At 36.7% G+C, this 23041-nt stretch overlaps 1 protein-coding gene across 1 annotated transcript; it reads left to right on the forward strand.

Annotated features, from left to right (window-relative positions):
- Positions 1-20114: 20114 nt before the first annotated feature.
- Positions 20115-22041, forward strand: LOC139857585 (protein BASIC PENTACYSTEINE2-like). Its single transcript, XM_071846399.1, has 2 exons — positions 20115-20175; positions 20957-22041. The coding sequence occupies exon 2, from the start codon at positions 20963-20965 to the stop codon at positions 21827-21829; it is 867 nt and encodes a 288-aa protein (XP_071702500.1). The 5' UTR covers positions 20115-20175; positions 20957-20962; the 3' UTR covers positions 21830-22041.
- Positions 22042-23041: the final 1000 nt, after the last annotated feature.

Raw genomic sequence — 23041 nt, forward strand, 5'->3', positions numbered from 1 at the left:
CGAAGGCTCATTTTTGTCCGGAGTATTTGGGGAATGATCGTTTGTTGATGGGGGATTTCTATCGGACCTTGAATGATGACTTGAAAAGTAAAATTAGCCGGGGTCAAGCGAAATCGTTTTCGAAATTATTCGACTTGGCTAGAGGTTTCGAGTCGTATTCACGATCGAAAAAGGGTGAACCTTCAAGTGAGCGAAGGGTCGTTTCTTATGGTGCTCCGAGTAAGAGGGCTAAGGGTCCGAGTGTGAGCACGGGTGGTACGCGAACCGGTATGTCGGATTCTAGTGCGGCCAGGAGACGTTAAGGTACGTTTAATTTTGATAAATATGTCTTTTGATTATTTATTAAATGCCGTTTGAGTTTGAGTTGCGTGCCTTTGTTGTGCATGTTATGCTATGGGTGACGTTCCTAATGGAAGTACCCTATGTTGATGATTGATTGACGGGCGAAGGGCGTAAGACTTGGTGCAACCAAGCATTCCTTAGTATTTGAGAAACGTTTCTACCAAGCCACGGAAATGGTTTTGGTGTTTGGTTGTTAAGCGCGTGTTCGCTTTTATGTTGAAGTGACGAATCATGAGGTTCGTCGGTTGGTTGGAACCCTTGAGATCGAGTGTTTTAAATCTCGATGTGTGTTGGTAATGGAGTCCTTATGACGCGACATTAGGTGCCTCTTTTATACCTACTAGCGTGGTGTTTGACTCCGATTGTGTTGCGGTACACTTTTCGTACAAAGTGTTTAAGGGTTGGTTAAAATCCTTCGTGTGCTCAAGGTTGGAGTAAGATGTGGTAATGGGTCGTGTGAGCCCAATTGTTGGTAAAGTCTACCTGTGGTAGCATTGTGCGGTTGTACGAGTTATGGATATGGAACGTGGTTCTAAGTGGGGGAGTTACACTCCCGCACGAGGAAGTTTTAGTGTGAGATTTCGGATGATGCTTTTGGTAGATCCGAAAAATGTTGTCGAGACCTGGTTTGGTCGATTTGTGGTAGAGTACAATTTCGGATAAATTGTACTTATGGTTTGGATTTGAATCATCACCGAGGTGGTAACGTGGTAAATCTCGTTGAGAGATAATGGACGTGTTTGGCGAGCAAGGTGAAATCCTCCGGTTAAGGGAGGTGTGTGTCGGGTTCTCTTGTGGAGAATTATTGTTTGGTACCAATGTTTGGTATAGGTGGTTCTTGCTCGATTATGGTATGGTTGTTTGATGAAGCATGATCTTCGGGTCCGCTGACTTCATCCGGTGTTGTGATTGGTGGAGCATGACCTTCGGGGTCCGCTGACTTCATCATGAGCGTGATGTTATATCGGTGAAGCATGATCTTCGGGTCCGCTGACTTCATCCGGTGTTGTGATTGGTGGAGCATGACCTTCGGGGTCCGCTGACTTCATCAAGGGAGTAGTGTTATGTCGGTATGGTGTAACACTATCGGGAAATGCGAGTACCGGTGGGAAATGCGAGTACCATTCCTGTGTTGAGATTGTGGATCGCGTGTGTTTTCGGATTCACGATGACGCGTGTAGTTCGGTCATCTTATTGGAATGAATCTCGTGTAGTTCGGATTCATGGTGACTCGTGTAGTTCGGTCATCTTATTGAGGTAGTAATCTCGTGTGGTTTCGGATTACTAAGGCTCGTGTAGTTCGGCCAACCTCGATGTTGTGGAAGTGAATCTCGTGTAGTTCGGATTCACAAATGACTCGTGTGGTTTTGGTCATTGTATTGAGGAGTGAGTCTCGTGTAGTTCGGATTCACAATTGACTCGTGTAGTTCGGTCATTCCTCCGGGATAGTGACTCTCGTGTAGTTCGGATTCACTATGGCGCGTGTAGTTCGGCCATTCCCGATTGTTGTTGTGGTGAAGGTAGTGAGTCGCGTGTAGTTCGGATTCACTAGGGCGCGTGTGTTTTCGGCCAGCCTTCGTGTCGTGTGATCTATTGGTTGTTTGATACACCAATGGTAGGGTCGTAAGGACCATGTTGCGGGAACTATCGGTCATTTTATACGTCGATGGTGGGGTCGTGAGGACCATGTTGTGGGATTAGTGAGGCGATAGCCTTGTTTCGCTCACATGTTTGCTACGGGTGTGACGATGGTTGATTTCGTACACCTTGGGTTTTGCGTTTCCATAGTCGTTTTGGGCGCTATCGGTTCTAGCCGTTGGATTATGATGTTACGGTAGTTGTGTATTGGTCGTATGGCGCACTACAAGGGATGTTTAGTGATTGGTGTAATCCGTAAGGGTTCGTTTGGTTCGGTCTTCATCGTTTCGGGTTGTTGACCCTAGGTCGATATTTGGTTGTTTTTAGCATTGTACTTAGAAAGGGTACACTATAGGGTTGATATCTCGGTTCGAGATTGATTGAGTTTCCCGATGTGAGGGATTGAACATGGTTTTAGTGCTCGGATTGTGATTTGTTAAATCGCGTGTGACGATTTTGGTTGTTAGAGGTGATTCATTGGGAAGAGTTGCCTAGGAAAGTCGGATTGGGACGTATGTTTGAGGACCGTGGAGTGTGGTCCGTTTGGTTAAGTGACGAGGATCACGAGGACGTGATCGAGTTTAAGTGGGGGAGAGTTGTAAGACCCGAATATTTATCTTGTATACTTGTGTACTTATGACATTCGAGAACGGGCTTCGTTGAATATTGTTATGTAATTGAAAAGGTAAAAGAATCTGAAACTGGCTACTTGCGCGCCGCGCGGGTCTGGGGCGCGCCGCGCCAAATCGCGCAGACAGCCCTCTTCTTCTTTTTAATTGTTTTAAATGAAGGGCAATTGGGTAATTTCACTTGGGACCGGATTTGTGAGCCATATTAGCTGGTTTGGATCAGTTTTGGATGATATTCACATCCATCCATCACTCCCAACTATCTAGAGAGAGAGAGAGAGATTCTAGAGAGAGATTTGGGGTTTTGGAGAAGAAGGAGGCCGTTTGGATCAAAAGCTCGAGTTCTAAAGTTGTTCCTTTCGTTCCTAGCTACGTTGTGGTAGTATTGGTAAGCTCAAACTCCGAATTTCATTTATTGGATTTGTTATTCAAGTTAGGGTTTTGAGTTAGTTTGATGAAAAACCCTTTTAGATGATGAAATGGGTTTAGTGATGCTAGTAATTGGGTTTATTGTTAATTGTTGGTGGATTTTGGGTTGGTGAACTAATTGGCCATGTTTAGGACTTGAAATTGAGTTTAATCACTTAAGTTAGTGATTAAGGAAGTATTGAAACCCATTTAAGGTTAATTGGTTGACTAATTATGACTTTGGGTCAAATTAGGGTTTGGTGGTGATTATGACCCATTTGGCGATTTAATGAGGTTTATAAACTTGAAATGGATTAAGTTGAAGTATAAAACCAAGTTAAATGTGTTTTGGTGTTAAAACTTGTAAATGGTGAGATTTTGACTTAATGGGTCAAAATTAGGGTTTAAGTGTCAAAATGGGTATGACACGTGTTTAACACTTGAGTTCGGGTTTAATTGGCGTATTAGGACCATTCTCACTTGTGTTAGTGATTATTGGTTAGTTTTGGGCACGGTTTGTGCTTGGAAGTGCATTTGGGTCGAAATTGCACTAAGTGACGAATTGGGTTGATTTGTAAATCCACTCTAAGTGTATTGTTGTAATTGTGATAATGGAATAGGTATTTTCCATTGGCGAGTTGCGGTTTACTTGGAAGCATTCTTCAAGACTTCAAGGTGAGTGTTAATATCCTATGTGCATATGTATGTGTAGGATGGGTGCGGGTCGGGTGAAGTGGTTCTTGGTCATAGAGCTCACTTCACATATAGGTGGATTGATGGACTTGTGTATAGGTCCAATTGGCACGGTTGTGCATTTTGGTTGACCACCTTTGACGAGGTGCACACTTTGTGTGTACGTTATCACATGGGCGGGCGATGTGGATTATATAACCCCAATGGCGAAGGGTTAATATTGTGAGTGGAATAATTATGCGTTCATGTTCATGGCGTATTTGTTTGTGGATGTTATGGTAGCATCGAGTGTGAACCACGAGCCGGTAGCACTATAAACTAAGATGTGAACCACGAGCCGGTAGCATCGAGTGTGAACCACGAGCCGGTAGCACTATAAACTAAGATGTGAACCACGAGCCGGTAGCATCGAGTGTGAATCACGAGCCGGTAGCACTATAAACTAAGATGTGAACCACGAGCCGGTAGCATCGAGTGTGAACCACGAGCCGGTAGCACTATAAAATAATTGATGTGAACCACGAGCCGGTAGCATCGAGTGTGAACCACGAGCCGGTAGCACTATAAAAGAGTATGACTCAATTGCGTATGGTGTGAACCACGAGCCGGTAGCACCATAGCGTTATGGTTAACCTTGGGAGTGTTACGCGTTGTTATATTCATATTGTTACATATTAATGTATTGTTGTGTTGTAGCTAACCCTCCGGGTGTAGTTATTTGGCGTTGTTCACATCGTCGTTGGTGAACTTATATTGTTGTTGTATCTTTAGCTCGTTGCTTAGAGATCGTATGGTATGCTTAGTGTAGTGCCTTATATGGATGCCTCGGTATGCGGTATTTGTTATTTTGTGGTGTGTCCATTTTATACATATATATGTATGTAGTATATTATCATTCACTAAGCGTTAGCTTACCCTCTCGTTGTTGACTCTTTTTATAGATTGCATGCGGATGGTGGCTCGGGTAAGCGCGAGGATTAGAGGACTTGCATAGTTTGCGTAGAAGGCTTGCTTTTGGATTTATTAGGATTGGGTAGCGTATCCCAAATCGCCATGCTCGGCTTTATTTTGTATTAAAAGTCTTATGGTCGAAAATTGTATTTTGATACTTAAAGGGTAATTTGGGTTGATGTGGGCCCCGCTTCGTAAACATAATTTTATTAATAGAACGTGCTAGTTTTTATATATGGAACATGGGGTTAAAAGCGTTACGCCTAAATATGTCGGGAACTAGTCAAACATTTTCGCATTTAAAGACTTTCCGGACAGTCAGGTTTGGCGCGCCGCGCGGCCTATATGGCGCGCCGCGCCAGGTGGCAGTTCAGCAAATTTTATTTTTTTTTGTTTGTGATTTTACACGGTTTAATCGCGGGTTGGTTTGGGTTGTTACAAGTGGTATCAGAGCATGGTCTAAGGGATTTAGGTGACTTGAGATAGGTGCCTAGACTTAGACTTGTGTGTGCTTAAATTGTTGCGGGACTTGTAGGATTACGGGTCGGAATGGGTTTGGTTAGTGCCTTGGCTATAGGTTGACTAACGTTTATATTAGTAATGCGGATATTATTAATATGTTGTCGTGTTGTGATAATAATTCTCGCTTGTGTTTGTACCGCGTAGAATTTTGGTTGTGTTCGTGTATATCATCGAGCGAGACGGTCGTTGTACTAACGAGTCGATGCGGCACGTGTGCGTAATAAGAACTTGCAAACCTTATTACGGGTGCAAATCGTGTCTAACAAGTGATGTACGATGAGTGTTTAGCAAGATGGGGCTGTGTCGTGCGTACGGTTTTACACGTTCGTGGACTAATCGTTTTGCATTCTTAAGAATGACGACGCGAAACGAGACCGAGGCGAATGACGCGGAGTTTAATACTAGAGTTGCGGCCGCCGTTGCGGAGCAAATGGGTGCGTTGGAAGAAAGAATGGATAGGAAGTATTCCGAACTTCAAGGTAGTAGTGGCGGATAAAAGTCTTCGAAAAATTTCCAAATTTTTAAATTAAGTATATTTATTTATTTTAGTCATTATGGCATAAAAATTTCGAGCATTAACATGTTAACTAAAAATTACATCAACTGTCCCTCTCATTTATGGGTAAAATATAAAAAGTATTAAATCTAAATAATTAGATCCTAAATATACTTTTAATAAGCCTATAACTTATATAACTCATTTTCGGATCACCTTTTATTTTAAAATTACATAAGTTTGAATTTAACTTTTCTAAATAATAAACGAAACATCCAACGAGTATTACAATCATTTAATATTTATTTTTAATATACTTTATTTATATATAGTTATGCTTTAAATAATAATTATTATAATATCTTATTTTATTTTATTTTACATAATTAATATTAAATACTACAACATATAATGTTTCAAATTATTTTTCCAATTTCCATTTATATATATTTATATATACACACATAACTATTTACAATTAATTGTGTAGTGACCCGAACTTTTCCATGTTTATATATATTAATTGAGATTGATGTTTACATGATTAAATGTTTCCAACATGTTAAGCAATCAAACTTGTTAAGACTTGATTAATTGAAATAGGTTTCATATAGACAATTGACCACCCAAGTTGACCGGTGATTCACGAACGTTAAAACTTGTAAAAAAAAACTATATGATGACATATATATGGTTATATATATAGTTAACATGATATTATGATAAGTAAACATATCATTAATTATATTAACAATGAACTACATATGTAAAAACAAGACTACTAACTTAATGATTTTGAAACGAGACATATATGTAACGTTTATCGTTGTAACGACATTTAATGTATATATATCATATTAAGAGATATTCGTACATCATAATATCATGATAATATAATAATTTAAAATCTCTTTTGATATTATAAACATTGGGTTAACAACATTTAACAAGATCGTTAACCTAAAGGTTTCAAAACAACACTTACATGTAACGACTAACGATGACTTAACGACTGTGTTAAAATGTATATACATGTAGTGTTTTAATATGTATTTATACACTTTTGAAAGACTTCAATACACTTATCAAAATACTTCTACTTAACAAAAATGCTTACAATTACATTCTCGTTCAGTTTCATCAACAATTCTACTCGTATGCACCCGTATTCGTACTCGTACAATACACAGCTTTTAGATGTATGTACTATTGGTATATACACTCCAATGATCAGCTCTTAGCAGCCCATGTGAGTCACCTAACACATGTGGGAACCATCATTTGGCAACTAGCATGAAATATCTCATAAGATTACAAAAATATGAGTAATCATTCATGACTTATTTACATGAAAACAAAATTACATATCCTTTATATCTAATCCATACACCAACGACCAAAAACACCTACAAACACTTTCATTCTTCAATTTTCTTCATCTAATTGAACTCTCTCAAGTTCTATCTTCAAGTTCTAAGTGTTCTTCATAAATTCCAAAAGTTCTAGTTTCATAAAATCAAGAATACTTTCAAGTTTGCTAGCTCACTTCCAATCTTGTAAGGTGATCATCCAACCTCAAGAAATCTTTGTTTCTTACAGTAGGTTATCATTCTAATACAAGGTAATAATCATATTCAAACTTTGGTTCAATTTCTATAACTATAACAATCTTATTTCAAGTGATGATCTTACTTGAACTTGTTTTCGTGTCATGATTCTGCTTCAAGAACTTCGAGCCATCCAAGGATCCATTGAAGCTAGATCCATTTTTCTCTTTTCCAGTAGGTTTATCCAAGGAAATTAAGGTAGTAATGATGTTCATAACATCATTCGATTCATACATATAAAGCTATCTTATTCGAAGGTTTAAACTTGTAATCACTAGAACATAGTTTAGTTAATTCTAAACTTGTTCGCAAACAAAAGTTAATCCTTCTAACTTGACTTTTAAAATCAACTAAACACATGTTCTATATCTATATGATATGCTAACTTAATGATTTAAAACCTGGAAACACGAAAAACACCGTAAAACCGGATTTACGCCGTCGTAGTAACACCGCGGGCTGTTTTGGGTTAGTTAATTAAAAACTATGATAAACTTTGATTTAAAAGTTGTTATTCTGAGAAAATGATTTTTATTATGAACATGAAACTATATCCAAAAATTATGGTTAAACTCAAAGTGGAAGTATGTTTTCTAAAATGGTCATCTAGACGTCGTTCTTTCGACTGAAATGACTACCTTTACAAAAACGACTTGTAACTTATTTTTCCGACTATAAACCTATACTTTTTCTGTTTAGATTCATAAAATAGAGTTCAATATGAAATCATAGCAATTTGATTCACTCAAAACGGATTTAAAATGAAGAAGTTATGGGTAAAACAAGATTGGATAATTTTTCTCATTTTAGCTACGTGAAAATTGGTAACAAATCTATTCCAACCATAACTTAATCAACTTGTATTGTATATTATGTAATCTTGAGATACCATAGACACGTATACGATGTTTCGACCTATCATGTCGACACATCTATATATATTTCGGAACAACCATAGACACTCTATATGTGAATGTTGGAGTTAGCTATACAGGGTTGAGGTTGATTCCAAAATATATATAGTTTGAGTTGTGATCAATACTGAGATACGTATACACTGGGTCGTGGATTGATTCAAGATAATATTTATCGATTTATTTCTGTACATCTAACTGTGGACAACTAGTTGTAGGTTACTAACGAGGACAGCTGACTTAATAAACTTAAAACATCAAAATATATTAAAAGTGTTGTAAATATATTTTGAACATACTTTGATATATATGTATATATTGTTATAGGTTCGTGAATCAACCAGTGGCCAAGTCTTACTTCCCGACGAAGTAAAAATCTGTGAAAGTGAGTTATAGTCCCACTTTTAAAATCTAATATTTTTGGGATGAGAATACATGCAGGTTTTATAAATGATTTACAAAATAGACACAAGTACGTGAAACTACATTCTATGGTTGAATTATCGAAATCGAATATGCCCCTTTTTATTAAGTCTGGTAATCTAAGAATTAGGGAACAGACACCCTAATTGACGCGAATCCTAAAGATAGATCTATTGGGCCTAACAAACCCCATCCAAAGTACTGGATGCTTTAGTACTTCGAAATTTATATCATATCCGAAGGGTGTCCCGGAATGATGGGGATATTCTTATATATGCATCTTGTTATTGTCGGTTACCAGGTGTTCACCATATGAATGATTTTTATCTCTATGTATGGGATGTGTATTGAAATATGAAATCTTGTGGTCTATTGTTACGATTTGATATATATAGGTTAAACCTATAACTCACCAACATTTTTGTTGACGTTTAAATCATGTTTATTCTCAGGTGAATATTAAGAGCTTCCGCTGTTGCATACTAAAATAAGGACAAGATTTGGAGTCCATGTTTGTATGATATTGTGTAAAAACTGCATTCAAGAAACAGATTTCGATGTAACATATTTGTATTGTAAACCATTATGTAATGGTCGTGTGTAAACAGGATATTTTAGATTATCATTATTTGATAATCTACGTAAAGCTTATTAAACCTTTATTTATGAAATAAAGGTTATGGTTTGTTTTAAAAATGAATGCAGTCTTTGAAAAACGTCTCATATAGAGGTCAAAACCTCGCCAAGAAATCAATTAATATGGAACGTTTTTAATCAATAAGAACGGGACATTTCAGTTGGTATCCGAGCGTTGGTCTTAGAGAACCAGAATTTTGCATTAGTGTGTCTTATCGAGTTTGTTAGGATGCATTAGTGAGTCTGGACTTCGACCGTGTTTTCTTTAAAAATGATTGCTTAACATTTTTGTTGGAAACTATATATTTTTAACATATGAATATTATGTGATATATTAATCTCTTAACGTGTTTGATATTATGTGATAGATGTCTACCTCTAGAACAAGTCCCATTGACTCACCTAATAATAATGAAGAGTCAAATGTAAATTGGAATGATTCGTGGACTGATTCACAAGTTCCCGAAGAGGAACCGGAAGAAGAGTCGGAACCGGAAGAAGAATCGGAACCGGAAGAAGAAATAGAACCGGTGGGGGAAATAATAAAACGGTTAAGTAAAAGAGAATCCTCAACCAACCGACCAAGGTTAATTATGGTCAATGGTGTTTCCGCCAAGGAAGCAAAATATTGGGAGGATTACCAATTCTCCGATGAATCGGATTCCGACGAGAATTCCGATGATGTTATAGAAATAACCCCAACTGAATTTAAAAAGGCAAAAGAAAATAATAAGGGAAAGGGCATAAAAATAGAGAAATCTAATTCCAACCCCGATGAACTTTATATGTATCGTCAACCCCCGAAGTCCTTAAGTTGTAACAATGACCCGGGAACCTCTAAACCACCAGGTTTTTCTAAACCAATGTGGACAACGACGGCTCGTATTAGGGGAACATCATATATCCCTAGAAACTTGGCAAAACGAACCAAAACCCAACAAGAAGAAACGAGCGAGTCGGAATAAGATAGTTGTATTCGTGTGGTGTAATATATGTAATATAGTGTGCTTATGCTTTATGATATATGTAAAAATTGCTTGTATTAATAGGTATTTTTTTTTTATGAATCTAACTCTTGTCTATTTTACAGTTTAAAAACACAAAATGGATAGACAACCCAATATTTTAAGAGACCTACCCGGAGACATGATTGATGAAATCTTGTCTAGAGTCGGCCAGAATTCCTCGGCACAACTATTTAAGGCGAGATCAGTTTGTAAGACATTCGAAGAACGTTCCAAGAATGTCTTGGTTTATAAGAGACTTTCGTTTGAAAGATGGGGGATATCACATTGGGAAACCCATAAGTTACGATGTGTTTACTTTGACGCATATATTGCGGGGAACCCAAATGCTATTTTACGCAACGGGTTAAGAAATTATTTTGACTCAATATATCCGAATATTGGACTTCGTGATTTAGAAAAAGCGGCTAACATGCAACATAAAGAAGCATGTTATGCTTACGGATTAGTAATGTTCGCTTCTCACCAAAGTGAGAACAAGAACATCGGGCTACAACTATTAAACAAAACGTTTCCACAAGTGACGGAGTCGGTAATTGGGGTAAGAAATGAGGTTTTTAGATTATTACGGGACTGTTGGACATTACGTAACCCTCGTCCCTTTGATGACGTTACAACACGCTGTCTTATCAACGGCCATAACGGTTATGTTGCACAAGACCAAGGATGGGAAGTAGTCCTAGTAAAACCAGAATGCATGACTTGTTTCTGGACGTATGAATTACGTGTCTTTATTGCCTTTGCCGAACGACTTGTGTACTAGCTAGAATTGTCTTCACAACTATCTTGTATCAAAGTTATTGTGTGCTATATTTCATGCTTTATGTAAAATAAGCGGTATTGTAAGTTTGTAAAATATTGTATAAAAGTTTGAACGCGAAATATTATTACAATCTGTTTCTCATATAGAATTGTAGTAGTTGAATTGTATATTAGCTACTAAGTATGAACTTAACGGGTAGGTACTACCCGAATTTAAACTTATAAAACGCTAATATGAAGAAAAAGCTTTTATAAATGAGTTCATATTATGCTACGAAATACTATTAACTACTCTTAATATTCTGTATGATTGACTTGTTCCATTTAACTATTTTGAAGGAAATGGCACCGACTACTCGACACACCGTGAATATGAATGAAGAGGAATTCCGTACTTTTCTAGCTTCAAACATAGCCGCAGTACAGGCTGCGCTACATACCAACAATAACCTTGGATCTAGCAGTACAGGAAATCGTGTAGGATGCACCTACAAAGAATTCACTGCCTGCAAACCTTTGGAATTTGATGGAACCGAAGGACCGATCGGATTGAAACGGTGGACCGAGAAGGTTGAATCGGTGTTTGCCATAAGTAAGTGTACTGAAGAGGACAAAGTGAAGTACGCTACGCATACCTTCACAGGTTCTGCGTTAACATGGTGGAATACCTATCTAGAGCAAGTGGGACAAGATGATGCGTACGCACTACCGTGGTCAGCATTCAAGCACTTGATGAACGAGAAGTACCGTCCCAGAACCGAGGTCAATAAGCTCAAGACAGAACTTAGAGGGTTACGAACCCAAGGATTTGATATTACCACGTACGAAAGACGATTCACAGAATTGTGCCTATTGTGTCCGGGAGCATTCGAAGATGAGGAAGAGAAGATCGACGCGTTTGTGAAAGGATTACCGGAAAGAATCCAAGAAGATATAAGTTCACACGAGCCCGCCTCCATACAACAGGCATGTAGAATGGCTCACAAACTAGTGAACCAGATTGAAGAAAGAATTAAAGAACAGACTGCTGAAGAGGCCAATGTGAAGCAAGTCAAAAGAAAGTGGGAGGAAAACGGTGATAAGAATCACCAATACAACAACAACAGCAATTACAACAATAATCGCAACAATTATCCCAACAATCGCAACATCAATCGCAACTACAACAAACGGCCCAACAACAACAACAACAACAACAACAACAGCAACTACAACAATCATCCCAACAACAATAATAACCGCAACAACAACAACAATCAGAAGCAGCTATGCCAAAGGTGTGAAAAGAATCACTCGGGGTTCTGCACCAAATTTTGCAACAAGTGTAAAAGAAATGGTCATAGCGCGGCGAAGTGTGAGGTCTACGGACCAGGGGTTAATAGAACGAAAGGAACAAATGGTGTCGGAACGAGTAATGGCGGAGCAAGTAGTGTCGGAGCAAGTTATGCCAATGTAGTTTGTTATAAATGTGGAAAACCAGGCCACATTATTAGAAATTGCCCGAACCAGGAGAACACGAATGGACAAGGCCGCGGAAGAGTTTTCAATATTAATGCGGCAGAGGCACAAGAAGACCCGGAGCTTGTTACGGGTACGTTTCTTATTGACAATAAATCTGCTTACGTTTTATTTGATTCGGGTGCGGATAGAAGCTATATGAGTAGAGATTTTTGTGCTAAATTAAGTTGTCCATTGACGCCTTTGGATAGTAAATTTTTACTCGAATTAGCAAATGGTAAATTAATTTCAGCAGATAATATATGTCGGAATCGAGAAATTAAACTGGTTAGCGAAACATTTAAGATTGATTTGATACCAGTAGAGTTAGGGAGTTTTGATGTGATAATCGGTATAGACTGGTTGAAAGAAGTGAAAGCAGAGATCGTTTGTTACAAAAATGCAATTCGCATTATACGAGAAAAAGGAAAACCCTTAATGGTGTACGGAGAAAAGGGCAACACGAAGCTACATCTTATTAGTAATTTGAAGGCACAAAAACTAATAAGAAAAGGTTGCTATGCTGTTCTAGCACACGTCGAGAAAGTACAAACTGAAGAAAAGAGCATCAATGATGTTCCCATTGCAAAAGAATTTCCCGATGTATTTCCGAAAGAATTACCGGGATTACCCCCACATCGATCCGTTGAATTTCAAATAGATCTTGTACCAGGAGCTGCACCAATAGCTCGTGCTCCTTACAGACTCGCACCCAGCGAGATGAAAGAACTGCAAAGCCAATTACAAGAACTTTTAGAGCGTGGTTTCATTCGACCAAGCACATCACCGTGGGGAGCTCCTGTTTTGTTTGTCAAGAAGAAAGATGGTACATTCAGGTTGTGTATCGACTACCGAGAGTTGAACAAACTTACCATCAAGAACCGCTACCCACTACCGAGAATCGACGACTTATTTGATCAACTACAAGGCTCGTCTGTTTATTCAAAGATTGACTTACGTTCCGGGTATCATCAAATGCGGGTGAAAGAAGATGATATTCCAAAGACTGCTTTCAGAACACGTTACGGTCATTACGAGTTTATGGTCATGCCGTTTGGTTTAACTAATGCACCAGCTGTGTTCATGGACCTTATGAACCGAGTGTGTGGACCATACCTTGACAAGTTTGTCATTGTTTTCATTGATGACATACTTATTTACTCAAAGAATGACCAAGAACACGGTGAACATTTGAGAAAGGTGTTAGAAGTATTGAGGAAGGAAGAATTGTACGCTAAGTTTTCAAAGTGTGCATTTTGGTTGGAAGAAGTTCAATTCCTCGGTCACATAGTGAACAAAGAAGGTATTAAGGTGGATCCGGCAAAGATAGAAACTGTTGAAAAGTGGGAAACCCCGAAAACTCCGAAACACATACGCCAGTTTTTAGGACTAGCTGGTTACTACAGAAGGTTCATCCAAGACTTTTCCAGAATAGCAAAACCCTTGACTGCATTAACGCATAAAGGGAAGAAATTTGAATGGAATGATGAACAAGAGAAAGCGTTTCAGTTATTGAAGAAAAAGCTAACTACGGCACCTATATTGTCATTGCCTGAAGGGAATGATGATTTTGTGATTTATTGTGATGCATCAAAGCAAGGTCTCGGTTGTGTATTAATGCAACGAACGAAGGTGATTGCTTATGCGTCTAGACAATTGAAGATTCACGAACAAAATTATACGACGCATGATTTAGAATTAGGCGCGGTTGTTTTTGCATTAAAGACTTGGAGGCACTACTTATATGGGGTCAAAAGTATTATATATACCGACCACAAAAGTCTTCAACACATATTTAATCAGAAACAACTGAATATGAGGCAGCGTAGGTGGATTGAATTATTGAATGATTATGACTTTGAGATTCGTTACCACCCGGGGAAGGCAAATGTGGTAGCCGATGCCTTGAGCAGGAAGGACAGAGAACCCATTCGAGTAAAATCTATGAATATAATGATTCATAATAACATTACTACTCAAATAAAGGAGGCGCAACAAGGAGTTTTAAAAGAGGGAAATTTAAAGGATGAAATACCCAAAGGATCGGAGAAGCATCTTAATATTCGGGAAGACGGAACCCGGTATAGGGCTGAAAGGATTTGGGTACCAAAATTTGGAGATATGAGAGAAATGGTACTTAGAGAAGCTCATAAAACCAGATACTCAATACATCCTGGAACGGGGAAGATGTACAAGGATCTCAAGAAACATTTTTGGTGGCCGGGTATGAAAGCCGATGTTGCTAAATATGTAGGAGAATGTTTGACGTGTTCTAAGGTCAAAGCTGAGCATCAGAAACCATCAGGTCTACTTCAACAACCCGAAATCCCGGAATGGAAATGGGAAAACATTACCATGGATTTCATCACTAAATTGCCAAGGACTGCAAGTGGTTTTGATACTATTTGGGTAATAGTTGATCGTCTCACCAAATCAGCACACTTCCTGCCAATAAGAGAAGATGACAAGATGGAGAAGTTAGCACGACTGTATTTGAAGGAAGTCGTCTCCAGACATGGAATACCAATCTCTATTATCTCTGATAGGGATGGCAGATTTATTTCAAGATTCTGGCAGACATTACAGCAAGCATTAGGAACTCGTCTAGACATGAGTACTGCCTATCATCCACAAACTGATGGGCAGAGCGAAAGGACGATACAAACGCTTGAAGACATGCTACGAGCATGTGTTATTGATTTCGGAAACAGTTGGGATCGACATCTACCGTTAGCAGAATTTTCCTACAACAACAGCTACCATTCAAGCATTGAGATGGCACCTTTTGAAGCACTTTATGGTAGAAAGTGCAGGTCTCCGATTTGTTGGAGTGAAGTGGGGGATAGACAGATTACGGGTCCGGAGATTATACAAGAAACTACCGAGAAGATCATCCAAATTCAACAACGGTTGAAAACCGCCCAAAGTCGACAAAAGAGCTACGCTGACATTAAAAGAAAAGATATAGAATTTGAAATTGGAGAGATGGTCATGCTTAAAGTTGCACCTTGGAAAGGCGTTGTTCGATTTGGTAAACGAGGGAAATTAAATCCAAGGTATATTGGACCATTCAAGATTATTGATCGTGTCGGACCAGTAGCTTACCGACTTGAGTTACCTCAACAACTCGCGGCTGTACATAACACTTTCCACGTCTCGAATTTGAAGAAATGTTTTGCTAAAGAAGATCTCACTATTCCGTTAGATGAAATCCAAATCAACGAAAAACTTCAATTCATCGAAGAACCCGTCGAAATAATGGATCGTGAGGTTAAAAGACTTAAGCAAAACAAGATACCAATTGTTAAGGTTCGATGGAATGCTCGTAGAGGACCCGAGTTCACCTGGGAGCGTGAAGATCAGATGAAGAAGAAATACCCGCATCTATTTCCAGAAGATTCGTCAACACCTTCAACAGCTTAAAATTTCGGGACGAAATTTATTTAACGGGTAGGTACTGTAGTGACCCGAACTTTTCCATGTTTATATATATTAATTGAGATTGATGTTTACATGATTAAATGTTTCCAACATGTTAAGCAATCAAACTTGTTAAGACTTGATTAATTGAAATAGGTTTCATATAGACAATTGACCACCCAAGTTGACCGGTGATTCACGAACGTTAAAACTTGTAAAAAAAAACTATATGATGACATATATATGGTTATATATATAGTTAACATGATATTATGATAAGTAAACATATCATTAATTATATTAACAATGAACTACATATGTAAAAACAAGACTACTAACTTAATGATTTTGAAACGAGACATATATGTAACGTTTATCGTTGTAACGACATTTAATGTATATATATCATATTAAGAGATATTCGTACATCATAATATCATGATAATATAATAATTTAAAATCTCTTTTGATATTATAAACATTGGGTTAACAACATTTAACAAGATCGTTAACCTAAAGGTTTCAAAACAACACTTACATGTAACGACTAACGATGACTTAACGACTGTGTTAAAATGTATATACATGTAGTGTTTTAATATGTATTTATACACTTTTGAAAGACTTCAATACACTTATCAAAATACTTCTACTTAACAAAAATGCTTACAATTACATTCTCGTTCAGTTTCATCAACAATTCTACTCGTATGCACCCGTATTCGTACTCGTACAATACACAGCTTTTAGATGTATGTACTATTGGTATATACACTCCAATGATCAGCTCTTAGCAGCCCATGTGAGTCACCTAACACATGTGGGAACCATCATTTGGCAACTAGCATGAAATATCTCATAAGATTACAAAAATATGAGTAATCATTCATGACTTATTTACATGAAAACAAAATTACATATCCTTTATATCTAATCCATACACCAACGACCAAAAACACCTACAAACACTTTCATTCTTCAATTTTCTTCATCTAATTGAACTCTCTCAAGTTCTATCTTCAAGTTCTAAGTGTTCTTCATAAATTCCAAAAGTTCTAGTTTCATAAAATCAAGAATACTTTCAAGTTTGCTAGCTCACTTCCAATCTTGTAAGGTGATCATCCAACCTCAAGAAATCTTTGTTTCTTACAGTAGGTTATCATTCTAATACAAGGTAATAATCATATTCAAACTTTGGTTCAATTTCTATAACTATAACAATCTTATTTCAAGTGATGATCTTACTTGAACTTGTTTTCGTGTCATGATTCTGCTTCAAGAACTTCGAGCCATCCAAGGATCCATTGAAGCTAGATCCATTTTTCTCTTTTCCAGTAGGTTTATCCAAGGAAATTAAGGTAGTAATGATGTTCATAACATCATTCGATTCATACATATAAAGCTATCTTATTCGAAGGTTTAAACTTGTAATCACTAGAACATAGTTTAGTTAATTCTAAACTTGTTCGCAAACAAAAGTTAATCCTTCTAACTTGACTTTTAAAATCAACTAAACACATGTTCTATATCTATATGATATGCTAACTTAATGATTTAAAACCTGGAAACACGAAAAACACCGTAAAACCGGATTTACGCCGTCGTAGTAACACCGCGGGCTGTTTTGGGTTAGTTAATTAAAAACTATGATAAACTTTGATTTAAAAGTTGTTATTCTGAGAAAATGATTTTTATTATGAACATGAAACTATATCCAAAAATTATGGTTAAACTCAAAGTGGAAGTATGTTTTCTAAAATGGTCATCTAGACGTCGTTCTTTCGACTGAAATGACTACCTTTACAAAAACGACTTGTAACTTATTTTTCCGACTATAAACCTATACTTTTTCTGTTTAGATTCATAAAATAGAGTTCAATATGAAATCATAGCAATTTGATTCACTCAAAACGGATTTAAAATGAAGAAGTTATGGGTAAAACAAGATTGGATAATTTTTCTCATTTTAGCTACGTGAAAATTGGTAACAAATCTATTCCAACCATAACTTAATCAACTTGTATTGTATATTATGTAATCTTGAGATACCATAGACACGTATACGATGTTTCGACCTATCATGTCGACACATCTATATATATTTCGGAACAACCATAGACACTCTATATGTGAATGTTGGAGTTAGCTATACAGGGTTGAGGTTGATTCCAAAATATATATAGTTTGAGTTGTGATCAATACTGAGATACGTATACACTGGGTCGTGGATTGATTCAAGATAATATTTATCGATTTATTTCTGTACATCTAACTGTGGACAACTAGTTGTAGGTTACTAACGAGGACAGCTGACTTAATAAACTTAAAACATCAAAATATATTAAAAGTGTTGTAAATATATTTTGAACATACTTTGATATATATGTATATATTGTTATAGGTTCGTGAATCAACCAGTGGCCAAGTCTTACTTCCCGACGAAGTAAAAATCTGTGAAAGTGAGTTATAGTCCCACTTTTAAAATCTAATATTTTTGGGATGAGAATACATGCAGGTTTTATAAATGATTTACAAAATAGACACAAGTACGTGAAACTACATTCTATGGTTGAATTATCGAAATCGAATATGCCCCTTTTTATTAAGTCTGGTAATCTAAGAATTAGGGAACAGACACCCTAATTGACGCGAATCCTAAAGATAGATCTATTGGGCCTAACAAACCCCATCCAAAGTACTGGATGCTTTAGTACTTCGAAATTTATATCATATCCGAAGGGTGTCCCGGAATGATGGGGATATTCTTATATATGCATCTTGTTATTGTCGGTTACCAGGTGTTCACCATATGAATGATTTTTATCTCTATGTATGGGATGTGTATTGAAATATGAAATCTTGTGGTCTATTGTTACGATTTGATATATATAGGTTAAACCTATAACTCACCAACATTTTTGTTGACGTTTAAAGCATGTTTATTCTCAGGTGAATATTAAGAGCTTCCGCTGTTGCATACTAAAATAAGGACAAGATTTGGAGTCCATGTTTGTATGATATTGTGTAAAAACTGCATTCAAGAAACAGATTTCGATGTAACATATTTGTATTGTAAACCATTATGTAATGGTCGTGTGTAAACAGGATATTTTAGATTATCATTATTTGATAATCTACGTAAAGCTTATTAAACCTTTATTTATGAAATAAAGGTTATGGTTTGTTTTAAAAATGAATGCAGTCTTTGAAAAACGTCTCATATAGAGGTCAAAACCTCGCCAAGAAATCAATTAATATGGAACGTTTTTAATCAATAAGAACGGGACATTTCAAATTGTTCGTGAATCGTCGAGAACAGTCAAAGGTCAATTGAATATATGAACATCGTTCCAAAATTTTCTAGACTCAACATTACATACTTTTTTTATCGTATCGAAATCATATAAAGATTAAGTTTAAATTTGGTCTGAAATTTCCGGGTTGTCACGAATAATTCCACCCAAATTTATAACGGGCCCTATCTTCTCGCTCGGGGCGAGTTAAATTTTTCCGAGACCACTGTTCAACTCGAAAAAATCTTATGAACCCAACGGGACTAACTATACGCGAAACAGATACTTCTCAAAAAACGCTAAACAAAACGACAGCCCGTATCTTTCTGCTCGCCGCGAGTTAATTTTTTTCGACATGGGCGTCATACTTGAAATAATTTTATGAACGAAACGATAAAAAGTACGTTTGAAACGGACACTTTTTAAAAACGCTAAAAACAACGACAGCTCGTATCTTCCTGCTCGCCGCGAGTTATATTTTTTCGCCAGCACCGTCAGAATCGAAATAATTTTATCAACAAAATGAAACTAACTAAGTTCGAACCTGACAGATTTTAAAAGCAGTAAAGACGACAATACCAACAACGACGCTTAACGCATAGAGCGTTTTTCCTTCTGTTAATATATAAAGCTACGTTAAATATGAATACGCAGGCCGAAAGCCCCCGCCAATCGGGCCGGACCCGGACTAGTTTTTATTATATACACGATAACAATTAAATAAACAAATATTAATAGTTAATAAGAATATAAAAATAACAAATAAATTAAATGAAATTAAAAATTAAAATTAAAAATAAAAATAAAATAAAAAGAAAGAAAGAAACTGAATTGAAAGGTTGTCTTTCTCACTCACAATCTCTCTCCTCTCTCCTCCAATTCTCTCTCTCCGGAAACCCTAAAAAGAGAAACACATCAGGTAAGTTTTCTCTCTCTCCTTTTCTCTTTCTCTCTCTTACATTATATATATATATATATATATATAATCTCTGTCTTAAAACAATTATAATTTTTTGATATATGTATATATATCCGTTTATGACACCGACAAATTGATATCAACTTTCATTGCTAGATCTGCTCTTTTTTTTTTTTTTTTAATGTTGACCTGCGATTCGTTTGATTTTATATATGTTCGATTGTATTCCGCTATCGATATGTTATTTACCCCAATTTTATCACGCATTATTTGTAGATCTTAAATTTTAATCTGGATCTGTTTGTTATGTCACCGTTTATGTTAGATCTAGGTTTGAGACGCCCAAAATTCGACTTTTTGTTGTTGAATTGAGTTTAATTTGATAAATTTGATAATTAGTCATCAGCATTTGTTCATATGTATACATTATGTATTTGATCTGTGTTATATGTGAAATATTCTTGTTCGGAGTTTGATTTTTGAATCTTAATTTGTTAATTTATACAAGGTTCTGTAATTTTATCGCCGTGTTTATATTTTTATAATGAATTGACAACCAAATTATATTTCTGTTGATAATTGAGAAAATGGAATAGACTAATAGTAATTCTTCCGTGTTGCAGAGTTTACAAAATAAATATATAAATAAATAAATAAAATTATTATTTTTATTAGTTTCTCTATCTAATGCATGGATATGTTATGTTGAATTGAAGTAAAAAGAAAATTAAATTGCAAAACAGATGTAATTTGTATGGAATTATTTGTGTTGCATTTGTAGCTTCGAATGGACGATGAAGGGTTGCGAAATTGGGGATACTATGAACCTGTGATGAAGGAGCACCTCGGTTTACAACTGATGTCACCTATGGTTGACCATAGAGACACCAAGCCGTTTTTACCTCAACGTGAAAATCTGTTAATGATGAACCAGAGCGCTATTCCTTATCAGCACCAACCTCGCAATTCAGTTGTATCAGAAGCACCTAATCCAATGCAGTATATGAGGGATGGATGGATACAAAGGGATCGATTCCTTCATATGTTGCCTCGAAACCCTAATTTTCCAGGTATTTCCGATACCGGATCATCTCAGTCAATGCACATGATACAGCAGCTTGATTCGTATAAAGATCCCGAGATGAATTTAGAAGACAATGAAGCTGTTGGTGGTGTCAATGGTGGCAGCTCAGTTAACGGTGGTCCAATGAAAAGATCCGCAGGGGGAGCTGATAAACTGCAACGAGCTAAGAAGCCAAAGAAAGCAAGTTCATCGCCGAAAGAAAACGGGAACCGTTCGGGTCAACGGTCAAAGACTGTTAAGAGTGTGGAAGTGGTGATAAATGGAATTGATATGGATCTTGCTGGTATCCCGATTCCGGTTTGCACGTGTACGGGTGCTCCTCAACAGTGTTATCGATGGGGGTGTGGCGGGTGGCAGTCGGCTTGTTGTACTACGACTATATCGATGTACCCGCTTCCGATGAGCACAAAACGTCGTGGGGCGAGGATTGCAGGGAGGAAAATGAGTCAAGGGGCGTTCAAGAAAGTGTTGGAGAAACTTTCATCTGAAGGCTATGATTTTGATGTTGCTATCGACTTGAGGAGTTATTGGGCAAAACATGGTACCAACAAGTTTGTCACCATAAGGTAAGACTTAATGTTTGGGTATAACATGTATATATGTTTGTGCCCTTTGGTGAGGTTTACATGGTACCTATGTTAATCCATGAATATTTAAGAGTTATTTTACTTGGGATTTTAGAGATTTAGATGTTTGAGGTTCTGTTTTTCATGTAAGACCAATATTATTTTCATTTAGATTATGCTAAAAGGATAGTTTATTTGCCCTTTTTAATTGTAGAATTATGGTTCTTTTGCTTGATTTAATTATTTTTGGTTAACTTGATTTCATTGATATTTTGCTCTTATTTACAGTTTCGTTAATGGATTAGGTTTTTTTTTTTTTTTTAGTACACCAAGTGACTGTGCATAACAATGAAACGAAATTGATTTTCTTTCAGTTCATGTATGCACTCAGTGTCTGATTTTCTCATGTTTTTATGATCGATTCTTGTTTACGTTTTCTAGGAATGCCTTATGTGGTGCCTGTCTTAGATAGCATCATGCCATGTTAATGATTCGTTCCTTTTAAGAAGCGAATTTACTGTGGGACTTAAGTTTCTTATTTTCGCTATTCATTACTTGCATACGGCTTTCATTGGTAATGTGATGCTAATACGTTTTATAAAACATGTTTAGAGGTGCCTGAAATATCTTAAATTGTGTCATTACATTTGGACATTTGGTGGCGTTGGTCACTGCATTCTTAAATTAAAATTTAGTGTTTTCTAGCGGGTCGCAACATGACTCATCAATAGGTTGTGTTATACGAAAAAAAAAATAAAAAAATAAAAATAAGATCTCAAAAGCTGTTGAACAATGACATACCAAATGACCCATGTTGACACCTCTTTACATTCATTCTGTTGTCTAGAGTAAACGGATTATTTTGTCCTGGCTGGATATATCTTCTATTCTATTCATTATCAGTTGACTTGTATTGTTGTATGACATCTAGGCTCCAAATTCGGCCCATTTTGGAAAAGGGGTTGATTCGTACACCACTTCAAATTTGCCATACACCACCAAATTAATTATTTAGACATTTTTACCCTTTCTTTTACACTATCAAATTTGTCATACACCACCAAATGAAGGGTATAAATGTCTAAATAATTTATTTGGTGGTGTATGTCAAATTTGAGGTGGTGTACGAATCAATTCCCTTTTGGAAACTGCGCATATATTGTAGACGTTATGGTTTTTATAGTTCACAAATGGTTAGCATTTACATAAAATAGGT

This window comes from Rutidosis leptorrhynchoides, chromosome 7 (genome assembly GCF_046630445.1).
Source record: "Rutidosis leptorrhynchoides isolate AG116_Rl617_1_P2 chromosome 7, CSIRO_AGI_Rlap_v1, whole genome shotgun sequence".
NCBI classification, from domain to species: Eukaryota; Viridiplantae; Streptophyta; class Magnoliopsida; order Asterales; family Asteraceae; genus Rutidosis; species Rutidosis leptorrhynchoides.